General features: G+C 41.3%; 3 protein-coding genes across 5 annotated transcripts in view; 2 read left to right on the top strand and 1 right to left on the bottom strand.

Moving 5' to 3' along the window:
* The window catches only part of LOC116693408 (carboxylesterase 5A-like), a 25872-nt gene extending 10473 nt beyond the window's left edge, over positions 1 to 15399 (top strand). Inside the window, exons 11-16 of one of the 2 annotated variants that reach the window (XM_032522357.1) lie at positions 313 to 462; positions 2176 to 2248; positions 3282 to 3480; positions 8156 to 8161; positions 9282 to 9286; positions 15385 to 15399. In XM_032522357.1, coding sequence (XP_032378248.1) covers positions 313 to 462; positions 2176 to 2248; positions 3282 to 3468 — 410 coding nt within the window. In that variant the 3' untranslated portion in view covers positions 3469 to 3480; positions 8156 to 8161; positions 9282 to 9286; positions 15385 to 15399. Of the gene's footprint in view, positions 1 to 312; positions 463 to 2175; positions 2249 to 3281; positions 3481 to 8155; positions 8162 to 9281; positions 9287 to 15384 lie in introns of those variants that run through there. The other variant, XM_032522358.1, reaches the window with a different exon arrangement.
* Positions 1 to 26343, top strand: part of LOC116693433 (uncharacterized protein KIAA0513-like) — a 453101-nt gene that overhangs the window by 395503 nt on the left and 31255 nt on the right. Inside the window, exon 1 of one of the 2 annotated variants that reach the window (XM_032522421.1) lies at positions 4430 to 4567. The exons of the other annotated variant lie outside the window; for it this stretch is intronic. The gene's annotated coding sequence lies outside the window, so the exon portion shown is untranslated. Of the gene's footprint in view, positions 1 to 4429; positions 4568 to 26343 lie in introns of those variants that run through there. 2 annotated transcript variants of the gene reach the window in all.
* Positions 1 to 26343, bottom strand: part of LOC116693434 (uncharacterized protein KIAA0513-like) — a 453088-nt gene that overhangs the window by 423673 nt on the left and 3072 nt on the right. The window lies entirely within an intron of this gene.

Here is a 26343-nt window from a genome sequence, read left to right as displayed (position 1 = left end):
CAAATGTTCATTGAGGTTATAATTCAAGTGAGAAAAAGGGTGATTTTCCCCATAAACAGACTTCTTTTTGCAAACAGTAGAGTCAACCCATGCTGAGAATGAGATAGAATGCAGGTTCAAGGCAAAAAAGCTTTAGAGGGAACTTTTTTATATTAATGAAGGTCTGTTTCATTTATTGGCAGACGTCTGCTCTACCACCTGAGCCACAGTGCCGATCATGCCCTGCAATGATTTGCTAATTACTCATGATCTTTGACCTTTATGTCACCCTAAGCATACACCTCTTGTCTTTTATCACCTTGGTGTATTTAGATGCGGGTGTTCCAGTTTACGTGTATGAGTTTGTATACATTGCTGAGATACACAAACACAGCAGACCCAGCTTTGTGAAGGCAGATCATGCAGATGATGTCGGCTTCATGTTTGGTGCATGTTTCTGGAATGGACATATACGAATCATAGGTATGTTGTATGTAATGTCTACCCATTATATTTGAGCTGCAACTAAAGAAAAGTTTCATTGTTGATTCAAGCTGTTTTAGTTTTTTGGTCTACAAAATGCTAGTAAATGAGAAAAAAAAGTTGACCAGTGTTTTCCAAAGCCCAAAAAGATGTTCTCAAATGTCTTACTTTGTCTCAACACAAAGATATATTCAGTTAATTGTCCCAGAGAAACTACAACATATCCAAATTTAAGATGCAGATTTAATTTTTCATAAAGAATTAATCAAACCGATTAATGGATTCTTAAAATAGTTGGCAATTAATTGAATGGTTAACAGCTAATCAATTAATCTTTGCATCTCTACATAATAAATATATATAGAGATATACACTCACCTAAAGGATAATTAGGAACACCTGTTCAATTTCTTATTAATGCAATTATCTAATCAACCAATCACATGGCAGTTGCTTCAATGCATTTAGGGGTGTGGTCCTGGTCCAGACCATCTCCTGGACTCCAAACTGAATGTCAGAATGGGAAAGAAAGGGGATTTAAGACATTTGGAGCGTGGCGTGGTAGTTGGAGCCAGACGGGCCGGTCTGAGTATTTCACAATCTGCTCAGTTACTGGGATTTACACCCACAACCATTTCTAGGGTTTACAAAGAATGGTGTGAAAAGGGAAAAACATCCAGTTACGGCAGTCCTGGGGGGGGGGGGGGGGGGGGAATGCCTTGTTGATGCAAGGAGTCAGAGGAGAATGGGCGACTGATTCAAGCTGATAGAAGAGCAACTTTGACTGAAATAACCACTCGTTACAACCGAGGTGCAGCAAAGCTTTTGTGAAGCCACAACACGCACAACCTTGAGGCGGATGGGCTACAACAGCAGAAGACCCCCCCCGGGTACCACTCATCTCCACTACAAATAGGAAAAATAGGCTACAATTTGGAAGAGCTCACCAAAATTGGACAGTTGATAATTGGACAGGATAATGCACCATGTCACAAAGCTCCAATCATTTCAAATTGGTTTCTTGAACATGACAATGATTTCAGTGGACTAAAATGGCCCCCACAGTCACCAGATCTCACCCCAATAGAGCATCTTTGGGATGTGGTGGAACGGGAGCTTCGTGCCCTGGATGTGCATCCCACAAATCTCCATCATCTGCAAGATGCTATCCTCTCAACATGGGCCAACATTTCTAAAGAATGCTTTCAGCACCTTGTTGAATCAACAAACACAGTCTTAGTATGGTGTTCCTAATAACCCTATAGGTGGGTGTAGATTAGATGGCTCTCCTGTCTTTTCTCATTACAAACTTTGTAAGGGCTCATTTGAATATCAGGCATGACCGCTTCACCCCTAACCCATGACCACTTCACCCCTAACCCATGACCGCTTCACCCCTAACCCATGACCACTTCACCCCTAACCCATGATCCCTTCACCCCTAACCATGACCACTTCACCCCTAACCCATGACCGCTTCACCCCTAACCCATGATCCCCTAACCCTAAACCTAACCCTATCCTTTCACCCCTAACCCACGATCCCTTCACCCCTAACCCATGATCCCTTCACCCCTAACCCATGATCCCTTCACCCTTAACCCATGACCGCTTCACCCCAACTTCCCAACTTCTGGAACTTGGTGCATTAAATGAAGGAATGAATGGGACCATATTGCTATTGTGATTAAACTCCTCCTGTTCCATCTTCAGGCAACATTACCAAGGAGGATGAAAGAGTTTGCAGCAACATGATGGCGTACTGGAGCAGTTTTGCCCGCACCGGGTGAGTAAGCACTGAGAATAACAGTATCTTTAAAGCAGCATTGATCAATATTTGGATATCAACAGAAAAAAGGAGTTGCCTATAGGGGCCATCCCACAGAGAATTATCAGAGAATTTTATTGACTCTGCTGTTCCACTCAGCTCTGCGGAACTTTTTGCCATTCTCAAGCTTATTTTTTTGGTTTCATAGTCACAACTTTAATGTTTTATTTAAATGTAAAAGTGCTGTATTTATATAGCACTTTTCTAGTCTTAACAACTAGAAAAGCACTTTAACATCATAAAAACATTCACACACGGTGGCCAAGGCCATCAGGTAAACAATCACACACATTCACAGCACCGAGGACAACCTGGGGTTCAGTGTCTTGCCCAAGGACACTTCGACACGGGACTGCAGAAGGATTGAACCCCCAACCTTCCGATTGGCAGACGACCGTTCTACCACTGAGCCACAGCCGCCCCTTCAGTCTCTCTTAGCACTCCAACTGAACGCTAGTGTTGCTCTGTGTCTGCTGGATGTTTCATCTGATTTGATGTGGCAGTGTTGACTTTACAACTTGTCTTTACAGCTTGTTCAGCAAAGAAGTCAATTCTTAAAGTCTAATTAGATTAAAAAATACTAATTAAATAAATAAAAGTGGCACACTGAACAGAGAGGCAACTTGATTTAAAGGTGATACTTACTGGTACAGAACATGTTGCAGGTCAGACTTTGAAAATGTACTGTGATACAGCAGATCAAGATGACAATATTCAGCAGAATGTGCATATATTTCTAAATAGTTTATAAAGCAGAATAATATTTTGAAGATGAATTGATACAATTCAAGAAAAAATACAGTAGGCTGAATCAAAAGAAATAGATGAAATAGAAGCTTTACATTATTTGTATGTGGTTTTTCAAAGGTACAAGCATGCATAAACAAACTACCATACAGAATGAGTAGTAGACATGTTTGTTGATGATATTCTTTGCTGCATAGGCCGCCCTAATGTCTGAAGCTGGCATGTTTTATCATTTGGTTTTCAGCTCTCCCAACGCTCCAGAGCTTGTCACTTGGCCTCAGTATGACAAGCAGAAGCAGGAGTACATGGAACTGGGCCTGACGCAAACAGTGAGACAGAAACTGAAGGAGGACAGGGTCCATTTCTTTACTGTCACCCTCCCTCTGAAGCTGGAACAGCTGGCGGCGGCAGCAGCTGAACCTGGAAACTGATCTCTGATCGGTGTAAAAAAGCTGTTATTAAAGGAAGCCTTTCATTGAAAAGAAACAAAATGTGTCTTTTGTCAAAACACTCGGCTGGCATGGTCTGAAGATGCAGTTTTAAATGATTTTTCAGAGCACAAAATGATGTAGGTTAATGAGTGAGAGCAACATTTTCCATAATTTTGGAAATTCAAGTGGTTTTCCATATTAAAGTAGTTGTTCTTTCTGCATGGCACTAGGCCTGCTACACCTCCACCGGCGTCTGCTTTGGTTAGCTACAAGGTCATCAGCTGGGGACCACCCCCCTTTAGGCCAGGACATCTCCGGGTGACGGGGCAGTGAACAGGGACGTCTCCCTGACAGAGAGCCTTCTTCAGGAGTTTCTTGCTCCCACACCCGATCCTGTCTTGTCAGCTCAGATCTAGATCTTCTGACAACCCCCTGAACACCCCCCAGGATGCAGTCTGGCTCTCCAACACCCCAAGATCTTGAGCAGATGCGTTTTTGTGGCTCAGAGCCTCTAGCCACCTAGCCCACCTCCACTGGGTAGATTAATATAAAGTTCAGGCACTATGTAAAAATATTCAAAGGATGTGCAAACTGTTGAAATTCATTGAGAAATATATTTGCTTACCTACATCATCATGTGCTATACAGAATACCATTATTCTGAACATTATTCTGTGTCTGTCATGAAAGAAATCAACAAATCTAGTCCCAGGTTACCCTCCGTTTTGTTTTGGAATTAATTATTCCAGCCTTTTAAAATGAAAGGAAGTGGAGGGAGTACATATTAAATTAGAATTTGTTATTACCATAGACTATAGGTAAAACTAGGTTGTTACTCGAGCTCCAAACTGAACCACCATGCTTTTATTGTTTTGGAAACATCCGGTAATATTGATGTAGATCCAACGCAGCTCCACTGCTCATTGGCTGTGCTGCTTGTCGACGTCACGAGGTTCCCCCCTCGTCGTGTCCGCCTCTCTTTGCGCCTGCGCTCCTCTTCCCTAAGACCACAGTCGAGTCTGGGACACAAACAGCAGCAGCAGTCCTCCTGTCTCCTGCTTGTCTCCTGCTTGTCTCCTGCCAGCACGGGACATTTCACGTACGTAGCTACAGCTGTTGCTTCTGTTATGTTGGCGTCTCGTGAAATGTCACATCGCACATTGGACACGTACTGTTCTACGCCGCGTTAACGCCATTTTGCACTTGTTTGAATGGTAGTGGGGTCACAGCGCAGGGAGAGTTGTTCCTGTGATATTTTGCCTCCTATGGTTGTTTTAATGTTTTAATGCGTCGTAGCTTATGACTTCTCTGACAGACCGAGGGCCGTCCGTGGGGTCTTCCTGTTCGCTCGAGACGTTCCAGGAAACGTGAGCCGAGCTGTGTCCCTGTCCAAGTCGTATACACACATATATATATATATATTATTATATTATATTGACAAATGCGTATACCAACTGAATAAAGAAACAAAGCGTTTTGTTTATTGTATCGAGATACATTTAAATCCTAATATTTATATTTCAGTCATTTTTTTATTGAAAGGCTAATGACTAATATCACATATTTAGCCATTTAATTTCTACTTATCATATTTTAGAACAGAGCTGTTGCATTTGAGGATATCGCCTGATAAGCAGTGCATTGGGCTATGAAATGAGTCAGGTGGAAGGTTGCTCCATACTGAGTAGAATAACAGGTACACAAGCAGATGGCAGACAACACATAGTCCCATATAAAACCGTACATAATTAGCACATTATAACTATATATATATAGTCAACACTACGCACCCATTAAAACAGTAAAAAAGCATGTTGCCTAAAGCTATTACAGTCATGATGTCAAGATTAATCACAAATCCCCATACTACACTTTGAACTCACTACTTATCTGGCCTCGCGATCTTTAATAGCCAGTTCCAATTCGCCAGTTAAGGAAAGGCCTAAGCTGACAAAATATTACCGGGCTCCAGTTACAGATAGACAGATACAGACAGATAGGCTATAGATTGTTTTTTGGTGTTATCTGGAGGAGAAGTTCCTCCTTGCTCTTATAGCATCCTTTCACCCAGGAGAGTGTTTTCTTGTTAATTGAATCACTTCTTACTTTTACCTTTGTCTGTGAAAGTGTGTAGGGAGTTTGCTAGTACTACTCTGAACAATCTGTCTAATGCATTTAAAGCAAGAGTTTTTAAGAAGGCAAAGTCAGTCTTAGCAGATTGTAATCACCCTCTGTCACAGGCATTTCAGTTGCTCCTGTCTGGCCGTAGGCACAGCCTTCCCACATGCAGGACTAACTGAGTTGAAAAGCCACAATAGAAGGACATGGGGGGGTGGGGAAACAGTATTTGACATGCTAGGTCGAGGTTGTAATTTTAATAGTGTTGAACAGATTGCTTAAGTGCCTTTTTTTCTTACTTTGACCTTTCCGTGCTGTCATAGAGCTGTCAGTGACCTTTTTTAACTGCTCCACTTTTTTTTTCATTTTTCCCCATTCAATATCTCCATCAACCTTTAAGAAAATACAATAATAATAATAATAATAATAATACATTTTATTTAACAGCGCCTTTCTAACACTCCCCTCTAAAGACAGCTATTTAGTTTTTAGAAGCTGATTTTAAAACTACTTGCTTCCCAAAATGTTGTTAAATTAGGACATATATTATTTATATAATTGGGACCAGGGGTGGAATGTAACAAATATTACTGCCCGTTACGGCAATTGAGTAGTTTCTAAAAGTCTGTAATTTTACTTTTACCCAAAGCTGTTAGAGCGTACATTGATATTAATATATGTTTATTCCATCAAGGCCTTGACCAAATGAGTTGCACAAACGAATTAAAACATCTCAGCTCCACACAACTCTCTCTTGTATGTCTCAGTCGACACGTTCCCAGGATCGTGGCGTCCGGCGACTTTCCCACGCAGAAACTCGAGTGAGATAATGACCTCTTTGTGTGTGTGATCACGGAAGGCTTTGTATCATCGACCGTTTTGTTTGTCGTTACTTGAAGTTCCCATGGGGAGACAGGAACTAACACACTATGTCTTTTCGTTTGAAGTATTTGTACTTCACTACATTTTAATCTGTTACTGAGTAAAAAATAAATGTAAAAAAAAATGCAAGAAACAACTCACGTGCCAGAGACTACTACAGTGAATAACAGGAAGGACGAGCAGCGCTCAAAACCACGGGGGGGGCGGGAGAAGGTCGGAAACCAGTGGAGCGACAGGCTGAAAGCCAAACCCTGGGAAATTCGTGCGGGAAGTTGAACTCATGGAAAGATGACACATTATACTTTCCCCCTAATGTTTTTATACCTTTTGTCTACATGTTTTATTTTTTTTGCACTTTAATTAGTAATGGTAAGGTGTTCCTTTATAAACTAATAGTAACTAGGTAACTGAGTAGTTTACATGAGCTACGTTTTACTTGAGAGATTTTGTATTTTACTTGTACTTAAGTAACATTCATCTGAGTAATAGTTACTTAGACATTCGTACACTATCCACCTCTGAGTTGGGCCAGTAACTTGTTTAACCACAAAAGCCTCGCTGCGCACCAGGTGGAAACTCCTCAGCCAACGGTGTGAATACTGACACTTTGGAGGCGTCTCTCAGCGTCAGATTCCAACGCAAACACCTCCCTTAGCATCTGGACGGGACGCACGTGCGGAGCAGCAGCACGACAGACGTAGAGAGTAGAGAGTTCAGCTCATGTGCTTTTTTCCATTGTTTTAGTACACAGAAACAACGTGGCAGCTTCCTCACCCGAGCTGCCGAAGGCGATGTTCTACGATTTTGGAGCTGTCGTCCCTCCTCCTCCTGGGTCATATGACACCCACTTTCTCCCTGCAGCACAGACACAGTCGGACAGTCTTTAACTTCCAAAGTCTCTGCAGTGTGTAACCTCAGTGTCTCTACAGAACAGACCAGGGTGGGTGTCAAAAAATACCAGCTGTCAATGCCATGCTGACTCTTCACAGTGATACCACAGAGAGATCTGGTTTCACATTAACTTAAAACTGGTGGTATTGGAACCTTCAACTTTTCAGAAGTCTGTGAGCTTTTAAGATACAAACTCGCTCTATATTATTCAAATAAAAAATAAACCATGACATCGCCATCCCTGTAACTGCTCATTTGTAATAGGATGCAAAACTGACATTCCATTACACATAAAACATAAGAATCACATGAACACAGCCACCAGCAAAGATAAAACAAAACAATAATCATCATATCATCCACCAGTGGAAAACAGTTTTTTCCATGCATGGATTCACCAACACTACTAAGACCATGAGGCTTGTCAAATAAACTGGGTAACGAGAGGATGTTACTTTACAGATTTACTACTTTATTTTTATTCTGTCACTAATTCCTGAGGGACAGGTCAGACGTGACTGAGAAGTTGTCTTCATCCTGAACATTACGACATGCTATGCCAGGCCTAAGTCACAAACACATATTCATGAAAGGGGAAATGGGACCCGATGCGAGGCACTTAATACAAAACAATATCAAAATAGCATTCTTGTCCCGTTAGTCCGTTTGCTGTTACAGGTCGTTTATGATCATCAGAAAATATTAGAAGTTACATGTAGTTACTTTAAATGTCTGTTTAAAGCCTTGTTAAATCTGTTGTAGGTAAGACTACCAGGGAGCGGCCGCGTACGTACAGCAGTGGGTACGTAAGACCTAGATTTTACGCTAAAGTATATTTCAGGCTTTAAACTCATATTTTGAACAGAGTCTTCCTTTTTGTTTTAACCAACATTCTCAGGCCCTCTTTTCTTTTTAGCGCACCTGCCATTCTGTTTCCCTTTTTAAACTCTTAGATAATAATACTTTAATTCACCAACAAATAACCTTGTTGTTGCTTCCCTTTTACCCTAGTGAAAAGATATTTCTGAGAAAATAAACTCTACATGTCATGGCCCTGATGTGATTCTCATCTCTCAGTGTGGCCCTTGGGGACACTGAGTTGGACATCCCTGAGCTATAGTATGTTGGTAGGTATTGGCGCATACATAACCCACATGTCCAAATGGCATGTGCAGAATACCCTGCAGTCCATCCACCGTGGAAAAAGAGTCAGCAAGGAACCATGCAGATGGAGGGAGAGGAGATTAAAGGTGTGAACATGCAGGCAGAGAACACTTCAGACTGTCTGCGTCTCCTGCTCTAGAAAGACATTATAACAAGGTTCTTAACACATTCAGATATTAGCAGTGGGTGTGATGCTTTACTTGTCAAAGATAGCACAACATTTTAGATAGCAGCATCAGAATACCTAGGGAATCACATCCTATTTAATAGAAAGTCGAGCAGAGTATAGCAGTGCCGCCATGCATGGAATGGGCATTAGACAACCACCAACGACATGCCAAGAAGAAGCCAAATGAAGAAGGATGTAAAAAGCACAGACATATTGTAAAGAAACCAGTGAATACCTCGTAGACATAGAGCTGGTAGGCCTACTGAATTCCTTTTTGGCACCTACCAAATTGACGCATGTAATGAGATCAAAAAAATGCCTAGTCACTTCCATACGCAACTTCAAACCCTAAAGCACAATTCATCGCATCAGTGAGCCAATCGGCATGCAGTATGCTTCCATCAAGATCTATAATGTCTGTGATTGGCTGTCTGACATTACACTATAGAAACAGTGCAGACAAAACTCGACGTTACACAGAGACGGCTCACGTAGCAGGAGCTGGAAAATACATAAAAAGATTTGTGCTGTAATGTGTATGTTGTAATTTATTTTGTTTAAAAAAAATGATGTAAGGAACGGTAACAAGTCCCAGTATTGGTATTTTGTGAACAATACCCATCCCTACAACTAAACAGAGATGAGTACAACTTTTGAAAAAAAACTATATCCAATACAGGACCAACAGTAATCGATCATAATTACAAGCAAACCACTTCCCATTTCTAATTCAGTGATGGGGACATCCTCCGCCTGCTGTGATTAAGCAGATTAGATCTGTTCTTCATTACACAACCAGTCTCCCACTAGTCTCGTGTCATTTTACCATTGAGACTATCCTATCACCGCTCCCACTGCAGCGCAGCGGACAAACTGCCACTCGGACCCGGGCGACTCCACATCTTCAGCAAACATGTCATTCTGACAGAAAATACAAATACATTTTTCACATGTGGCACTAATCCTTTCCTGTACAGATGCTTCTTCTGTTCCACATCCATTCAGTCTCACACCCATCGAGCTCATAGCTGATCTATCCACCTTGGCAACTATGGGTCTTGAAGTGTGCACCGCATTAATCATAGACTTATCCATGTTTTATTTCAAATGTAAAAAGAAATGTTAATGCTGAGCATTAATAAACTCAAGCCAAAGTATTAATACAAACACAATTAATTAGCTAATTAACACTTCGTGTTCCTATTCTTTCTTTGAGTGGCTGTACTCATACTGGACTGTGATACTGCAACACAGTATTTATAAAAAGGTGCAATAACTGTTATGCAATGTAATATTATTATTACTATATATAACTGCTGTCAAACTCCTTTTTCAGTGTCATATTTTAATGTACTTTTCAAATTTACACTAGCACCTGGCATTTGTGTTCTATCTATATTCCTATCTATACTATCTATCTATCTATCTATCTATCTATCTAGAAACCACAGTGGGCTGGGACTGCCTCCACAGCGCTCTCACTGACCCTTCTCCAGTACATAATAAATAATAATAAATACCTCGTTTTTTGTCGGCCATGACCAGGACAAAACAAAGACCCAACACCAATCTCTGGCTCTACACTATTTCTCCACTGTTTGCTGCTATATTAATCTTGTGAATATTGAGTACAGCCCCTTTAAATGAAATTCAATGATTGAATTTTACTTTTATTTTGATATTGTGTTTGAATTTCATTTATTTTTTATAGCATTTATTGTATTCCGACTCGCAATACCTTGGTACTGCTTTAACTTTTACAGTTTTACATGTTCTTAGAAAACAGTTACGTTTCAATTTGCCATTTCTCAACAAACACATCGTGTGTATCCTCGATGCCCAATAATTGTTTAAATTAATTTTCCTTCTTATCTGCAAGTAAACTTTCCCTCACACACACCACAAACCATCACCAGTTAGCAGGAACAACCAGTGCGCCACGTAAGCAATGCCCCCCCATCTCTTCTCACCAGACAGGGCAACGGAACTCGTTTTAGCTAGCCTCCCTCCCCTTCAGATTTAACCCTTACTTCAAAACAACCGCTACAATGGGCCTTCATGATTGTACCTATGCTCTCCATTAATGCCGCCATCGGTCTAAAACTGGTCCAACGGGGCCCTTGGAAAAAAAGACACTTGCCCCCGCGCTGAACAACCTTCTGGGCCAACACTGACACGATTTGTGATACAAAGGCCTCTGCCCTTCTGCACCTCCTGCCTGGATTCAAATGTACTTTCTCTCTTAGTTCAACTCAGTTTTTTTCCTTCTTCAGGGCAGTGGACAAATAGGGGGACAGACTCTCGTCTTTTCTTCTATTGCGTTCCCCTGCTCGGCGCAGGCACAGGAGAAAAGGGTTAAGTCAACATGCAGAAAGAGGGAGAACAAAGACTAGTACACAGGAAAGAAGAGAAGAGAAGAGAAGAGGAGGTGTGGGGCCTCAGGAGATTATCAGCAGTATGGTTTACCGCTAGCATACTGAACATCACTGGCATCACTACAGGATCTCTCCATATCATTTGATCTGACAGATACAGTGACAATGGAACAACAACCCACTTATGTTTTAAAAGATACTGTTTTACCCCACAAAATTTGTATTAATATATATTTGATCTTTATTTTTCTCTTATTCCATCCAGTCTGACCTCGTGGTTGGTGATCCTTTTCGTCCTCTACACAGTGGACGCATCAAAAAACGCTGCGTTCCAAAATCTGAGAGTGTGCCTGCAGAGAGAAGGATACACATTATAGAGCCACAATCCAGTCTCAGTCCCAGGCAAAACATGAAGGCAGATGGCCCAATGAGCTGCAACATGCTTCATCCTCCAAAGCTCTGATGCATGCTTAATGAGGCCAGGCCTTTCTAGAACATTCATCAGAGCACAGTCCACTTCACTGGCTCCCAACATGGCTCAGTGGGGTCCGCGGACAAATCTGATGGAAGAGAAATACAGTCTGACCCCTTTAGTTACTAGTTACTTTAGTTACTCACTCCATTCATGACAGTTTAGTTACTAGTTTTAGTTACCACTACATTCATCTGCAGCTTAGTTACTTACGATTAATATTCTGCACACTAAGCGTGGTAGTTTTTAAATCGGATGTTTTATTAGAAATGAACCTACCTAATTCTAGAACTATAAGGGCTACAAGGCCGAGCTCAGATGTTTGGACGATTAAACACTTGACAGAACGTGTTTGGATCGTTTCCACTTTCTAAAATGAGACGATTCTTCTGCATTGAGTACTTTACTTTAAAGTACATTTTCCTGACGATATACATACTTTTACAAGTAACATTTTCAATGCAGGACTTTAACGGTAACAGCGTGTTTTACAGTGGGTTGTTTAGCGTGTCCACCACAACAAAATGCAAAGTTACAGCAGCAACTCGTGGGAACATAGTGAGGCATCCAGCTCTGTCATCACTCCGTTTTTCTAGCTAAATAAATAATAATTAATAATAAATATGAGCACACACATAATGAGCTTGTGATTTAGGACAGTACACGGTGAAGCTCAGAGCTCCTGTATTGTTCTACATGGCCAGAGTTCCTTCATTTACCAAGGGCTGCTGCTTCAGGTGGTTGTACAGGTACACCTTCTCTCCTTTCATTTTGCTCTGGAGCCGCTCAGAACCTGGGTGGAGGGAACACATGACAGCACTTGTTCACCTCAATCATATCTAACTCCATTTGAAACATAACAGAGAAGTTTAGCAGGAGACAAAAAAGCTGTGTTTGCTGTATGTTTGGTACATCATACCTGGTGATTTGGGCTTTGTCTCAACCGGGCTTCCCATCCCTAGAAATGAGAATGGGTTATAAAACAACTATGTATATACAACGGGTAAATCAACAATTCGAGGAGCTGTATCTGCTCACGTCAGTCCTTGGGAGCCATGAGCCCCTTAGCTTGCTCTCTAGGCCTCAAGAAGACCGATGACGTCCGTTTTAGATGTGGTTTTGAGGAGGCGCTCAGCGGATCCTTCCTCACAGAAAGCCAGGAGTTGCCTTGTGATGTACAGTCCAGACCAGGCTGGAGGACCGCCACGACCAGCAGCTCTGAGGAGATGGCTGGACTTCCCTGAGCAAGACATGGAGCAGAGAGGTCAAAGTCATGGCATCACTGAAGCTTTTTTACATGTTTTTAAGCCCCACAAGCAAATGTGTTTAAACATCAACCTGTCTTTCAATGTCCCTGTGGTGTCCTTGGTCCAAGGCGTCACACCGGTCAGCTGACAAACGTGTACAGCAGGAGTCTGAACTATTTTTACAGGACCCCTTACCTGAGAGAGAGAGGCAGGGACCCCATATAACATGTATTGTATAAAATTAGGTGTGCATATAAACCGTGCCTACAATAATTGTGGGGTGGCGTGAAGCCTTTATACATACTGTGTTTGCATAGAATACAAAGATATAATTGTTGTAGATTTAATTTTAAATCATGTTTTAATGTTAAACATAATGTGGCCAGGGAATCCTTGAGGAACTGCATCTGTGGGTGTTACCTTAGAGACTTGCTAACTAAAGACTCAATTGACTTGACATAACCGTGACTTGATTTGACAATTAAAGTCCCATGTCTCAGACAGACATCACCTTTAACGAACGTACGCGCTGTTTTAGCCTCTAATGGAAGGTATCTCAGGTGCACATAAAAGTGCCTCTGGGAAATAGAAATGAAAACATTAGTCCATCAGCTTTGGAGGAATCAATGAGACGTCTCGCCCGTGCAAGACAAATAATGTAAACAGCACACATTATCTTCGTTTGGTTTTATTTGTAGTTTGGGGTTTGCAAGCAGACCTTTTGTTCACCACTGTGCAAATTGCCAATAGTATGTTTACTTTATGTGTTATAAAAACAGGTTACAGCAGACCTGACTGCAGACGGAAGTTGAAGCATATACTGTGCCACGGCACGACATTATCACTCAAGCTTCCTGTTTTGCACAAACACTACCGTCATGCAACCGACAAAGCCACCTGTGTTTGTGGTGTTGCTGCAGAAGAAACCACACTCTGAATCACCAATGATGACAGATATTTTATTTTTCTTTTGCCTCTTTGTGTCTAACGCTTTTTCTTTTGCAATTACGAGCTCTGGTTGCCCTTTAAACAGTCTTGTATAAGTACTTGAAAGCATAACTGTTAGTACAAGTACAAGTATCTCACCAAAAATGACTTTGGTAGAGTGAAAGTATCCCTTTAGAATATTACTTGAGAACAGTCTTAAAGTATCGATATTTTACTGTACCTAAGTATCAAAAGTCATTATGAATTAGTGCACTTCACTGTTTTGTGGCTTCCTTTAGGAAGCATGATATTCAGGGTTTTCACACTTTCTTAAACATCAAGTCTGGCATCCCTTAAGCAAAAACAGAAACAGATTTGATTTTTGTGAGAAAGAGTCTTTCACTCCAACACAAGTAACGAGTAGCGCAGATGCTTGGTGAAATGTAGTGGAGTAAAATATACATTTTATTTAGTTAGAGTAAAAGGAAACGTTTTCAGAATAAATAACAAAGTAAAGTACAGATACGTTAAAATTCTACTTAGTACAGTACGTAATATTTGGTTACATTACAACATTGCCTTTAAATGTGTCCAATCAAAGGCAGCAGCAACTCTGAGAACTTGAAAGAGAAGCCTCTAAGGGCCCCGACCCATCAGGGAGACGATAAGCCTTCGGTCAAAGATGGGCCGACGTTTAGCGGCCTAGTTTTTCAATGGACGTAAATAGAATCCGTCATGAGAAGAAAACACCAAGTGAGGAAAGCAAGCAGACATTAAGAGGACACACACAGAAGGCTCTTCTTGTTTTGTTTTTATCTCATTTCATCTGATCATTTCAATTCATTTCATCGGAATCGCAAGCTAGCTAACTAGCCCGCCAGCTGCAGCGTGACCACATGCCAGATACAGAGCTGAAAGACAACAGAGAGGTTGAAGAGCCCTTACCACTGTAGTAGTATGGAAGACAACATAGTCATGAGGTTTTGGCTGGTGCTGTAGTCATCCCTATGAGAAAATCTGGGAACACACCATTTCTTTAGAGATGATCTGTCATGTCTTCAAAGTTAGAATTATGTCATTTACTGGACATTTTCACTAAAGGACAAGCAGGTGATTATGTTTTCTTATTGTCAGCCAAATCCTATGAAAAGACACAACCCACAATTGATTTATCCTAATAAGTCTTTCCAAAGTCTAATGCATTCAATTTCTCGGTGCACAGAACTCAATTGTTGATCAAAAACTATTAAAAAGACATAAATAAGCTACAGTGTGCACTGGCAAGTTCCTATACAATGGAACCCACACACACTGTAGTTAACTTTGACTCTATCCCACATACACTGTCCTGCTGCTAGATAAACTACCACAGAGCATCAATGAGTATGAATCCACACCGACCCATAACTATTCCCTCGACGTATTAGTTTGTTGGTATTGAGGATTTTTGTATTTTCATGGGCAAAACTGACATTACAAACTTTATAATGATCACCGGGCCTTATCATTCACAATCAAATGGGACTAGACAGTTACACTATGTTGGTGTCAATAAAGTAACAGTATAGACTCACTCAACAGTACACTGCAAAGACTGCACCAGTCTGTAGAAGGTGGCTTTCACTCAACCATTTGGAGTGGCAGCGCTGTGAAAACGTACGACAGTTACAGAGTTAGAAACTTGTTCAGGATATCTTGGTGTAAAGACCCAACAACTACACTTACGTGATAGAGATATTTGGGTTTGATTTCCCGCATTCTGTAGGCATGTTTTCACTCAATGTGTGACTAAATGTATGTATGGGGGGTCAACAACAACGTGTAATTCCTTGGCCAATGCATTTGGATATTGCAGTACTGTTTTTCCTTAAAAGGCCATGTATGAAGTCTGATTAGTTACCATTACATCATTTCCCCGTATTCACCTGTGCGCTGACGATTTGGCAAACCACTCCCTGCCTTTGCCATTCTCTCCACTGCACGACTCTCCAAAACGGCCTTCTCTTCCTGGTCAAAGTCCTCCGTGAAAACATGGTCCAATAACTCAATACAGCACTATGTAAACATGTTCACTGCTGGTTTTTATTAAGTAATGATGTATTCATTTCTCTGATTTTACTATGCAGAGAAATGAAATGTGTTCCATTGAGAGCTGACCCAGAAAATGTCAGTATCTGACAGCTAAACAGAAAGAATCCAACATGTGTCATTGATCTGTTTCTAAGGATTGATAGAAATGATCAAAAATGATAGGATAGATCTATGTATAAGACTGGACTTGGGACGCAAAATGTAGCTTTCCTTTATTTAATTAATAGTTATAATAATATTCTTATTGTTAGCAATGTCAAAATGTGTAACTCTGCAGTGGCACGTTGTTTCCATTTCACCAAGATAACTCAAGCTGTTAATCCAGGAGACTTTTCAAAGTAGTTTTCAATATTTTTTGAAAGGTAGATGATGATTTGATGATTTTTCCCCATTCTACTGATTTGCGCAAGCTAACCGGCTGCTGGTGGTAGCTTCATATTAGAATATATTACAGACAGGACAGTAGCATCAATCTCCTCATTATCTCTCATAAGAAGCACACTTCATCAATGGTCACAACTATTCCTTTAAGAACCACAGAACAACATTTCTTTACAAGAGTAATGGACTCAAGAACCAAACTGGTGACCTAGCAGACGCAGTTTTCATGCCACTTGGGATAAATTGTAAAGGATGGGTGAGTCATTCCATGCATCCTCCCCCAAACTACTATATAGTAGATATGGCAAAGCAAAGGAAAAGAAAAGTGAATGTGCAAGACTGGGCAGGTAACAATGGAGTTTTTCTGGCCCCACTTACACAACATCCTTTTTCCCATTACTATGTTTACATTTATGGGTATGTGTATGATTTGACGTTGTTTAATCTATTGATTGTATGTGCTTTTGTTTCCTCTGTCAAGCCACTTTGTAAACTATTGTTTTTAAAAGGTGTTATACAATAAAAGGTATTATTGGAACACAAAGGTACCCTGAATTTAGAAGCACCCTTTAAAACATTCACCCTGCTCACATTTGATTTTGCAAATATTCCTGCATCGGTTGGACTGATGTCCCCATGGGACGTTGCTGGTGAGTCATACTAATCTCTGACTGAGTGAATGTTCCAAGTTATTCGGGTGACAACATGGAGCAGTGTTATCGGAGTATAAGTGAATAGACAGCCTAAGCAGGAGAAATTGCTGGCGACACACAGTCAGGAAGAAGGAAAAAGTGTGACATAAAAATCACTCCATCAACAAACTGGAATTACAATTGTAATGCTCTGCCAACCAGTGCAGTAGCTGCAGTTTCCATCTCTGTCCATACTTACTATATATGTAGTGACGACTTTGAACAAGTTTAATAAATATTGTTATTAAGTTTATTTTTTTGACAAATTGGGCTTTCACAAAGCCGCACAGAAGAGTTCTAATCCCAACCGGTCGTCAGACACCGCCTCCAAGAGGCCTGGGTCTGTCCGAGGTTTCTGCCTAAAGGAGCTTTTCATTCCACTGTGGACCGTTGCTTCTTGAGGAAACTAACTAAACTGTGGGTCCTTGTGATTCTGGGTGTGGTCTAGACCTGCTCTATCTGTAAAGTGTCTTGAGATAATCTTGTTTGTGATTTGATACATAAATAAATGATTGATTGAATTGAATTGAAGATCTATAAATCCAGTTTCATGGTGGTCATCCAAGATTAGTGTCATGGAATCAGTATCTGACCAGCTGAATGTACAATAGTACAGTTAGAAAATGCAATTTTGCAGAAGATTATGATGTAACAGTAAAGTTGACTTTGACCTTTGATTTTTAAATGTCATCAGTTCATTGTTTCATCTATTGACATTTGTATAAAATGTGTCATAATTTAGCATAGAAATTCTTGAGTGTGGCCAATAACGCTTGTGACCATGTGTCCAAATTGAAGCAATTCAAGAATGGGACAGACAGAAGGACAGACCGAGGACAGGGCAGACACCTATAAACCTTCCCTCAGCACTCTCTGAGATGAGCTGATGTAGTGGGGGCACCTTCCCTGACCCATAATCTGCTGCTGGCCTTCCAGCCATACAACGGGCTCTTTATTGTGTGTACATTCACCACGCCGGGCATATTTCTGATCATCATTTCAATGACCTGCACATTTCAGTATAATCTGAATGCTCTTCTGAATGTAGCTATTCCATCTGCAAATTATATGATTATGAAAATGGTAAAACAGGGGAACTATAGAGTACTTTCAATCGTTAATGCTGCAGTGGGTAGGAACCAAAACGCCAGACTGTATTTAAACATGGACAACATGTCCCCACTTCCTCGGTGTTAAAAGTGAAGCCACAACATCCAGCATGCAGGTGCTGCCATCTTGTATGTTGAGCCAGAGTCGGCCGCGGGTGAGTCTTGGTCATACACCTGCCCGACGAATCGCCAGTCAATCACAGTTCACTGTTTTTATAGCATCAAATAACTGGTAACAACCAGAACGTATCACAAAAACATTGAACCACTTCAGCAAGATAAGAACTACCTAAAATGACAAAAAATCATGTTTGGGAAAAATGTATTTGAGGTGTACTTTGATTTTTTTTTCAAGGACGGGCCGGATTGATGATCATACTGCAGCCGCCACTGGGGGGCTGTGGGGTGATCCACATGTGTTGTTCTATGCACCAACCCCTGGTCCGACTAGAATCACAGTCTAACAGTGGTGTGAAAAAGTGTTTGCCCCCTTCCTTATTTCCTGTTCCTTGCATGTTTGTCACAACTTAAGTGTTTCGGAACATCAAACCAATATACAATAAGTCAAGAAACAACAAGAAAACACAAATGCAATTTGTAATGAAGGTGTTTCTATTAACAGGTGAAAAAAATCCACAATCATGGCTGTGTGAAACAGTGTTGCCCCCTAAACTAAAACTGGTTGGGCCCCCCTTAGCAGCAACAACTGCAACCAAGCGTTTGCGATAAACGTCCAATGAGGCTTTTACAGCGTCCTGGAGGAATTTTGGCCCACTCATCTTTGCAGAATTGTCCTAATTCAGTTACAGTAGAGGGTTTTCGAGCAGAACGGCCTTTTTAAGGTCCTACACATAAACTCAAATGGATTCAGTCAGGACTTTGGCTAGGCCACTCAAAAGTCTTCATTTTGTTTTTCTTCACCATTCGGTGGTGGACTTAGGCTGGTGTTTAGGATCATTGTCCTGCTCAGAACCCAAGTTTGTTTCAGCTGAGTACACGAACAGATGGTCGGACTTCTCCTCAGGATCTCTTGGTAGACAGCAGAATTATTTGTCCTTTTATCACGGCAAGTCTTCCAGTCTGAAGCAGCAACAACACCCAGACCATCAACTACCACCACATATTTTACTGTTGGATAATTTCTTTTATGAATGCAGTGTTCCTTCTACGCCAGATATACTTGGACACACCTCAAAGAGTTCCACTTTTGTCTATCGGTCCACAGAATGTTGTTCCCAAAGTCTTGGGGATCATCAAGATGTGTTGTGGAGAAATTGAGACAGCTTTGATGTTTTTTGGCTCAGCAGTGTTTTCCTCCTTGGAACTCTGCCATGCAGGCCATTTTTGCCCATCTTTTCCTGATGGTGGAGGCATTGAACGCTGACATTAACTGAGGCAAGTGAGGCCTGCAGTTCTTTGGACGTGTTTGTGGGGTCTTTGTGACCTATTGGATGAGTCGTCGCTGCGCTCTTGGGTAATTTTGGCGCGGCCGGCCACTAGGAAGGTTCACCACTGTTCCATGCTTTCGCCATTTGTGGATAATGGTCTCACCTGTGGTTCGCTGGATTCCCAAAGCTTTGGAAATGGCTTCATAACCCTTTCCAGACTGATAGATCTCATTACTTTCTTTCTCAATTGTTCCTGAATTTCTTTGGGTCTCGGCATGAGTGTGCTTTTAAGATCTTCTGGTGGCCTTACTGTGTCAAGCAGCTCCTATTTAAGTGATGCCTTGATTGTGAACAGGTGTGGCAATAATCAGGCCTGGGTGTGGCTAGAGAAATGACTCAGGTGTGGACAACCCCAGGTATAGTATGTTTTAACAAGGGGGGCAATCACCTTTTTCACACAGGGCCATGAGGTTGGATTTTTTTTCACCTTAATAATAAACACCTTCATTTACAAATTGATTTTGTGTTTACTTGTGTTGTCCTTGACTATTGGTTTAATTGGTTTGATGTTTCCGAAACACTTAAGTGTGACAAACATGCAAAGGACAGGAATGAGGAAGGGGCAACACTTTTCACACCACTGTGTCTAGAATGAACAGGTTTTTTTATGTATTTCTTAAGTATCAAATCGATGCAGCAGACCAAATACATTGTGTTTTTTTTCCCAACCATTAGATAGATTGATCAGAAACACTAAAAATAATCTTAACTTGATTAGCAAGTTTGCTTTAAGCTCTTTTTATTCTGCGAAGTTCTTGTCTCTCTATTGGACGGCTCACAGTGGACAGTTAGGTAAAAACCCGGACAGTGAGAATCCTTCCCACACATTCTTCTCCTCTGTCCTGGTTCCTTGACCTGGTGCTAGCCTCAGGAGCAGCGACAGCCGGCTACACAGGCTACCTTCTGTCAAGTGACTAATCAGTGAATTGACAATTATTTCACTGATATACATATACATTTGCAAACATTTTTTTTTCTCTTTTAAGTAGGGATTTTTTTGAGTAAATAAATAAGTAAATAAAATGTATACATTTGATGTGTAAACAGTACCAATGTTTTCTTTTTAATTTATACTTTTGTAATTTATATTTTGACAGATATTCCTCCATTATCTGAAATGTTTCGTATTATTTACAAAATGAATCACTGATGCTTATTACTAATCTACTACTAGTGTCTAGTATTCTGCTAGCACTTGCTATGCTTTGTTTATTGAAATAATGGGCCATTTCTTCTGTAAAAGAGAATGTTACAAATTGAACAAAGTGACTATAGCATCTTTCAATTATTACGCTGTCCAAACTGGCTTTCATTTGTCAATCATGTCGCTTTTCACTGATATAATGATTCTTTTAAGTACCATACAGTCCATATACTCAATATAAAAAAAAAAAACGTTCTTCCTTACTTTCCGTGAAAACACTTCTCCACATAGCCTTCATGAACTGCCTCCTCTCCACCACCTCAGCGTCGGCGTCTCTCCACTGTGAGTGGACGAAGAGGACGACCTCCTCAGCTCCCCATATGAGAGGGCGGTCCATGTCGTTGTCGCTGTCCGCTGACTCGTAGCATCGCTGTCATTGTCTCCTTTTCTTGGTGTGAGTGCTGGGCTTATTTGGTGTAGTGGCTCTGGCAGTAAGGGTTGCTGGTGGACTCCCAAGGACGGCACCTGCTCTGGAGAGAAAATGTCTGTATGGCCTTGGTGTTGGCCTCCATCTTTGCTTAGAGCTGTGGCCTCTGAGGGCAGGTCAAAGTCTATTAGGTTGTCCACTGCTACGCTCTCCATGTTGGCAATAAGCTCTACAATAGTGTTTTTAGAATGAGCTATTTGGTGCTCTGCAGGAACATGAGGGTGGTCGTAGATGTAGGTGCTAGTTGGAAGCTTCAACTGTGTATTGGGTTTTGGTTTTGATTTTGCAGGCTCTCCCAACCCCTGAGGTGCTGACATCAGGGAACTCACAAACCCAATGCATCTGTGAATGAGGAAGGAGATAATTAGCATTGTGATCATCTTTTACTTCAGTTAAAATGTACTAGGCAACCTAATAGACCTGAAGGTGGTGAGAGGTAAGACTAAGAGCCTTTTAAACTTTAACGGTTTGGGGCGCCTGGGTAGCAGTGTATGACTTGTGTTGATGTGTGACTTCTGCACAACACAACTGATGGTCCCAACTCCATTAATAAGCAAGAAACTCCACTAACTAACCCTGACAAGCCCACTGTGAAGGGAAACCATTTCAGGTGACTACCTCATGAAGCTCATTGAGAGACACTAAGGGTTGCAGCGCTATCAAAAAAGCAAGGGGGGGGTCATCTGAGAAAACTAGAATATATGAATGTTTTCAGTTATTTCCCCTTTTTGTTAAGTACATAATTCCACGTGTTCATTCATAGTTTTTGATGCCTCCAGTGATATATACAATGTAAATAGTCATGAAAATAAAGAAACGCATTGAATGCGAGGGGGTCCAAACTTTTGGCCTGTGCTGTAATAAATAGATTGAGTACCTAATTATCCCTATTGCCGGGATTACAGCAGCCACTTGACTTACATGTAAAATCCAAAAAACAAGAGTTTGGGTTTCTCAAAATTAAAATGCAATGAGTGCAGCATAGTTAACAAAATGCACTGAAGGCTCTATGAAGTCCCGTTGGAGCCCACATGCTTTACCGTTCGCTGTTTTTTTGTTGTTATTTTTTTTAATAACTCACAGGGAAGGCAAGAGGTTGCCTCCCGGTGACTTCAAGGAAGCAGGAGGATTTTCCAGTTGTGTTGTTTTATCTCAGAATCCGGCAATGGTCATGGTGGCTAGGAAAGTCAAGCTGCAGGCTACAGGTAAGCTAAGCCTTTAGCTGCTGCTACCTGCGGTAGAAAGCAGAGAAAGGAATACTGGGGGAATTGTGAATTTCTGCTTTTGATTTTGATGGCTAAAATGGAAAGCTCATTTCAATCTATTTCGGTTTATCCCTGTTTCACTTTGTTGATTAGCCCGACCCACTGGGGACAGATTGAAGAAAGAACTAGAAAGCCTTGGTTTAGTGTTTGCGAATATTTATTAATGTGAGTGTTTCCAGTCAGTCCTCCTCGACCATGTCGAAGACATCCCCAGTGTGGCAGCATTTTACAAAATAGATAACGGAAAAAGTGGAATGCAAAGTTGCAAGCAACAGTTTGCATATCGCAGCTGGACTACAAACATGGCGTATCACCTAAAACGGTGAGCTAACCTGTCTGCGTTAGGTTGCCGTCTGTTTTGAGTAGGCTATATGAATTTATCAGAGTTGGCATATTTCATAGTCTGATAATCGTTTTATAACTACTGGCGCACCCACCCGCAACCACGATAGCGTTCCCTAGACCCCCCCAGACCCCCCAGACCCCCCCAGCCCGCTGGGTGTTAAGCCTCTATCATCCAAACGCAAAAAATAATATCACGGAAGGAATTGTTGACTTTATTGCTCAGGATATGAGGCCTATTGCTGTTGTGGAGGGCTGAGGTTTTAAGAACTTGTTAATATCCAGCGCCAGCACGCCCCACCATCATGGACTAATATCCAGCACCAGCACGCCCCACCATCATGGACTAGTATCCAGCATCAGCACGCCCCACCATCATGGACTAATATCCAGCACCAGCACGCCCCACCATCATGGACTAATATACAGCGCCAGCACGCCCCACCATCATGGACTAATATCCAGCGCCAGCACGCCCCCCATACAGCATGGACAACCGGAAAATGTGAGGGACAAAGAGAAAGTTTCACAGTTAATGCAACACAGCGAGGCACTGAGCTTGACCACAGATATGTTTAGATACAGTATATATAAAGTGGATGTACAACAAAGAACCAACATATCAAAAAAACATTCATAAAATAGCCTTCTCTATATGCAGGTTACATCATTAAGGAAATCACATTGTTGGATTTTTATTATTGTTACATATTTTTGCACCTAGTTGAGGTGGATTAATTGAACGACTTTATATTGGTAGTGTTTTCTAAACAATGTATAAATTACTGTATACAATATATCATATATTTGTACATTACATACGCTCTGTCACAAGTAAATGTACCATTGTAATGTAAGTCATTTTCCACCCACAGCCCTAAACCAACCATAAGTATCAGGCTCCAGACTGATAGTGGACAGCAGTCCTCCAGTCCTTTTGACAGGCAGCAGGGACTGATAGCTAGCCTAGTCTCTCTCTATTCTCCCTGCACAAGAGGCGTGAACAATGGCCGTAGTTCAATGGCTTGGATGACAAAGGACCTACACAAGATTGGACTCTATCAGAAATACTTCTCTAACCTTCCACCATAAAAATTTTAGCGTCAAAACGTCAACTTCAATGTCTTTAATTAGTGTTATTTTGAATAATTACTGTATGTTCAAAACGTAAACTATTCAAAACATCACACGTAACAAAGAACAGAGCTGTGTGCTGCAAGGTAAAGACAGTACCGTCCACTATAGGGGGGTGGGGTCTACAACTTTGGGAAACATATTTACACGCAAGAAGGATAACGGTAATATGACCTCTTTTGGGGTTGTGTTTCATATTTTTTAAAGTGACATCTTCTAAATATGGGGAGGGGGGGGGGGATCATAGGTGGATTAAAATGTGTTTTATGGAAAAGGTATCTTTAGAAATTGTACATTTAAAGCTCAGTTGGAGTTCAGAGCAGCACACAGTGCCCGAGGGCGATAGCTGAACGGCACGGCCCCACATCACATGCTCCCATGGTTGTGTGACAGGCAGAAGTGGCTGATGGCAGATAAGTTAGGTGTAGAATCTCAGCTGAGGAGGTTGGCCAGTGGAAAAGTGAGGACTGCACTTGCAGATGTAATCTGTTCATCCCCAGCATCACTTCAACAAACAACACTAAATCTGTTTTCAGAGGACGAGACAGAAAAACAGATACATCATGACTGAACATGAAAGCAATGCACTCCCAGAGTATGGTGAACCCTATTATATCTACCATTACCAAAAAAGAAATGACAACATCACAGTATCATTTCTTTATTTCTCAGTTCCTTTAGACTGATGTGACACACATAGTCAATCCTCTCTCACAACACGAGACCCGTGTGTCTGTGTGTAACCTAGTTCTTCCTGCATGCCACTGCGATGTGTAGACAGCCAATCACCAGCCTTATTAGATCTCGGTAGAAGCTTGCTGCATGCTTATTGGCTAACTGATACTGATAAGATTCTTCTTTAGGTATTGATATATTTGTGTATTGAATGACAAGCCATTTTCGATACTAGATACTATGGAGGCAATTTGGTTGTGCCTAAAATCAAAAATCAACCAACGAAGGAAATGAGTACTAGACAATTTAGAGCGCAAGCAGGGCAAGACATTCCTTTGCCATCCTAGGAAACGCAAATTCACCACCCACCAATGTTTTTTACGCTGAATCAAATGTTTTCATTATTCATGTCGCAGCTGCTTGGCTTAATTCAAGGCTTAAAACTCTTTATATTTGTAACTTGAACGCCTCATAAAAAAACTGGTCTCTCCATTCACATAGAAAATGTATAAATCTCATCTTCTTCTTAATCAAACTCAATAGCCGTAACAAATCAAATACTGTTCGACCTCCTCTGCTCCAACGAAGGAAACTCCAGGTCTCTCTTTTCATAATCCATAAAACCTTTAATCCCCCTGATTTCTGCCTTCTCACATGTATCAGTTGACACTGTAATTCACTGGTTGTCTTTTTAATGAAAAAATCAACTCCATTCACCAGCAATACATTTGACCCCCTTGCTTCCCTCCACCTTTGCCCTCCCCAATAGCCAGTCATTTGTTGCTTTTTACTGCCCACCCCTCCGAAATTTTGATCTCATTCGTAATCAAGTCCTCAACCTGTTCTCTTGACCCCCTCCCACAGCTCTGGTCAAACCTGTCTCACTTCCCTCACTCCTTCATAACTACCATTATTCATTTCTCTCTCCTTGGTATTGTCCCCTCACTTTTCAAAAACAGCATTGTCTCACCCATTCTGAAAAAACCTGGCTCAGATCCAACCAACTACAATAATCTTTGTCCTATCTCAAATCTTCCTTTATTCTAAATTTGAAAAATAGTGTCTGTTCAACTCCATGTTTTCTACCCTTAACTGTCTTTATGAACCTTTCCAGTCTGGTTTTGCCCCTCATAGTACTGAAACTGCCCTTATAAAAATCCTCTTCATCTCTATTCTCATCTCCTCAATCTCAGTGCGGCCTTGATACCATTTCTCACTCCATCTCCTCAATAGACTTTCTTCCCTCGGCATCTCTCACACCCTCTTGACTGGTTCCGCTCATATCTCTCCGACCGCACTCAGTTTATTCAACTCAAATCTTTCACATCCCACCTTCCCCTGTTACTACTGGGTCCCTCAAGGTTCAGTTCTTGGCCCCCTCTTTTCATCACCTACCTATTCCCCTTGGCATATCTTCCCTAAATTCAACATCATTTTCATTGTTACGCAGATGACACCCAGCTCTACTTATCCAGCAAACCCACCTCCTCGCTCCCCCCCTGTCCCTTACTAAGCTTACTTGAATAAAAGACTGGTTCACCTCAAACTTCCTTAAACTAAACAGTGATAAAACCGAACTCCTCTCGTAGCCCCAATCCACCCTATCCAAAATCAATAGTTTCTCTCTACCAATCGACAACTCCTTGGTCTCCTTCCCCTCAGGTCAAGAGTCTGGGCCTCATCCTCGATTCCTCCCTCTCCAAAACTAGACTAAAACCCATCTGTTCCAGCTTATCTGTAAATACACTGTTCCTGTTTTGTTTGTTTTTGTTTGTTGTGTTTTTGTTTTATTGTTTTGTTTTACTACTTACACTTTTCTGTTCCCTGTATCTGTCTTTATTGTCGGTAAGCGTCCTTGTAGG

This window comes from Etheostoma spectabile, chromosome 8 (genome assembly GCF_008692095.1).
Source record: "Etheostoma spectabile isolate EspeVRDwgs_2016 chromosome 8, UIUC_Espe_1.0, whole genome shotgun sequence".
Lineage (NCBI taxonomy): Eukaryota > Metazoa > Chordata > Actinopteri > Perciformes > Percidae > Etheostoma > Etheostoma spectabile.
This window is presented reverse-complemented; position numbering and strand designations above follow the sequence as displayed.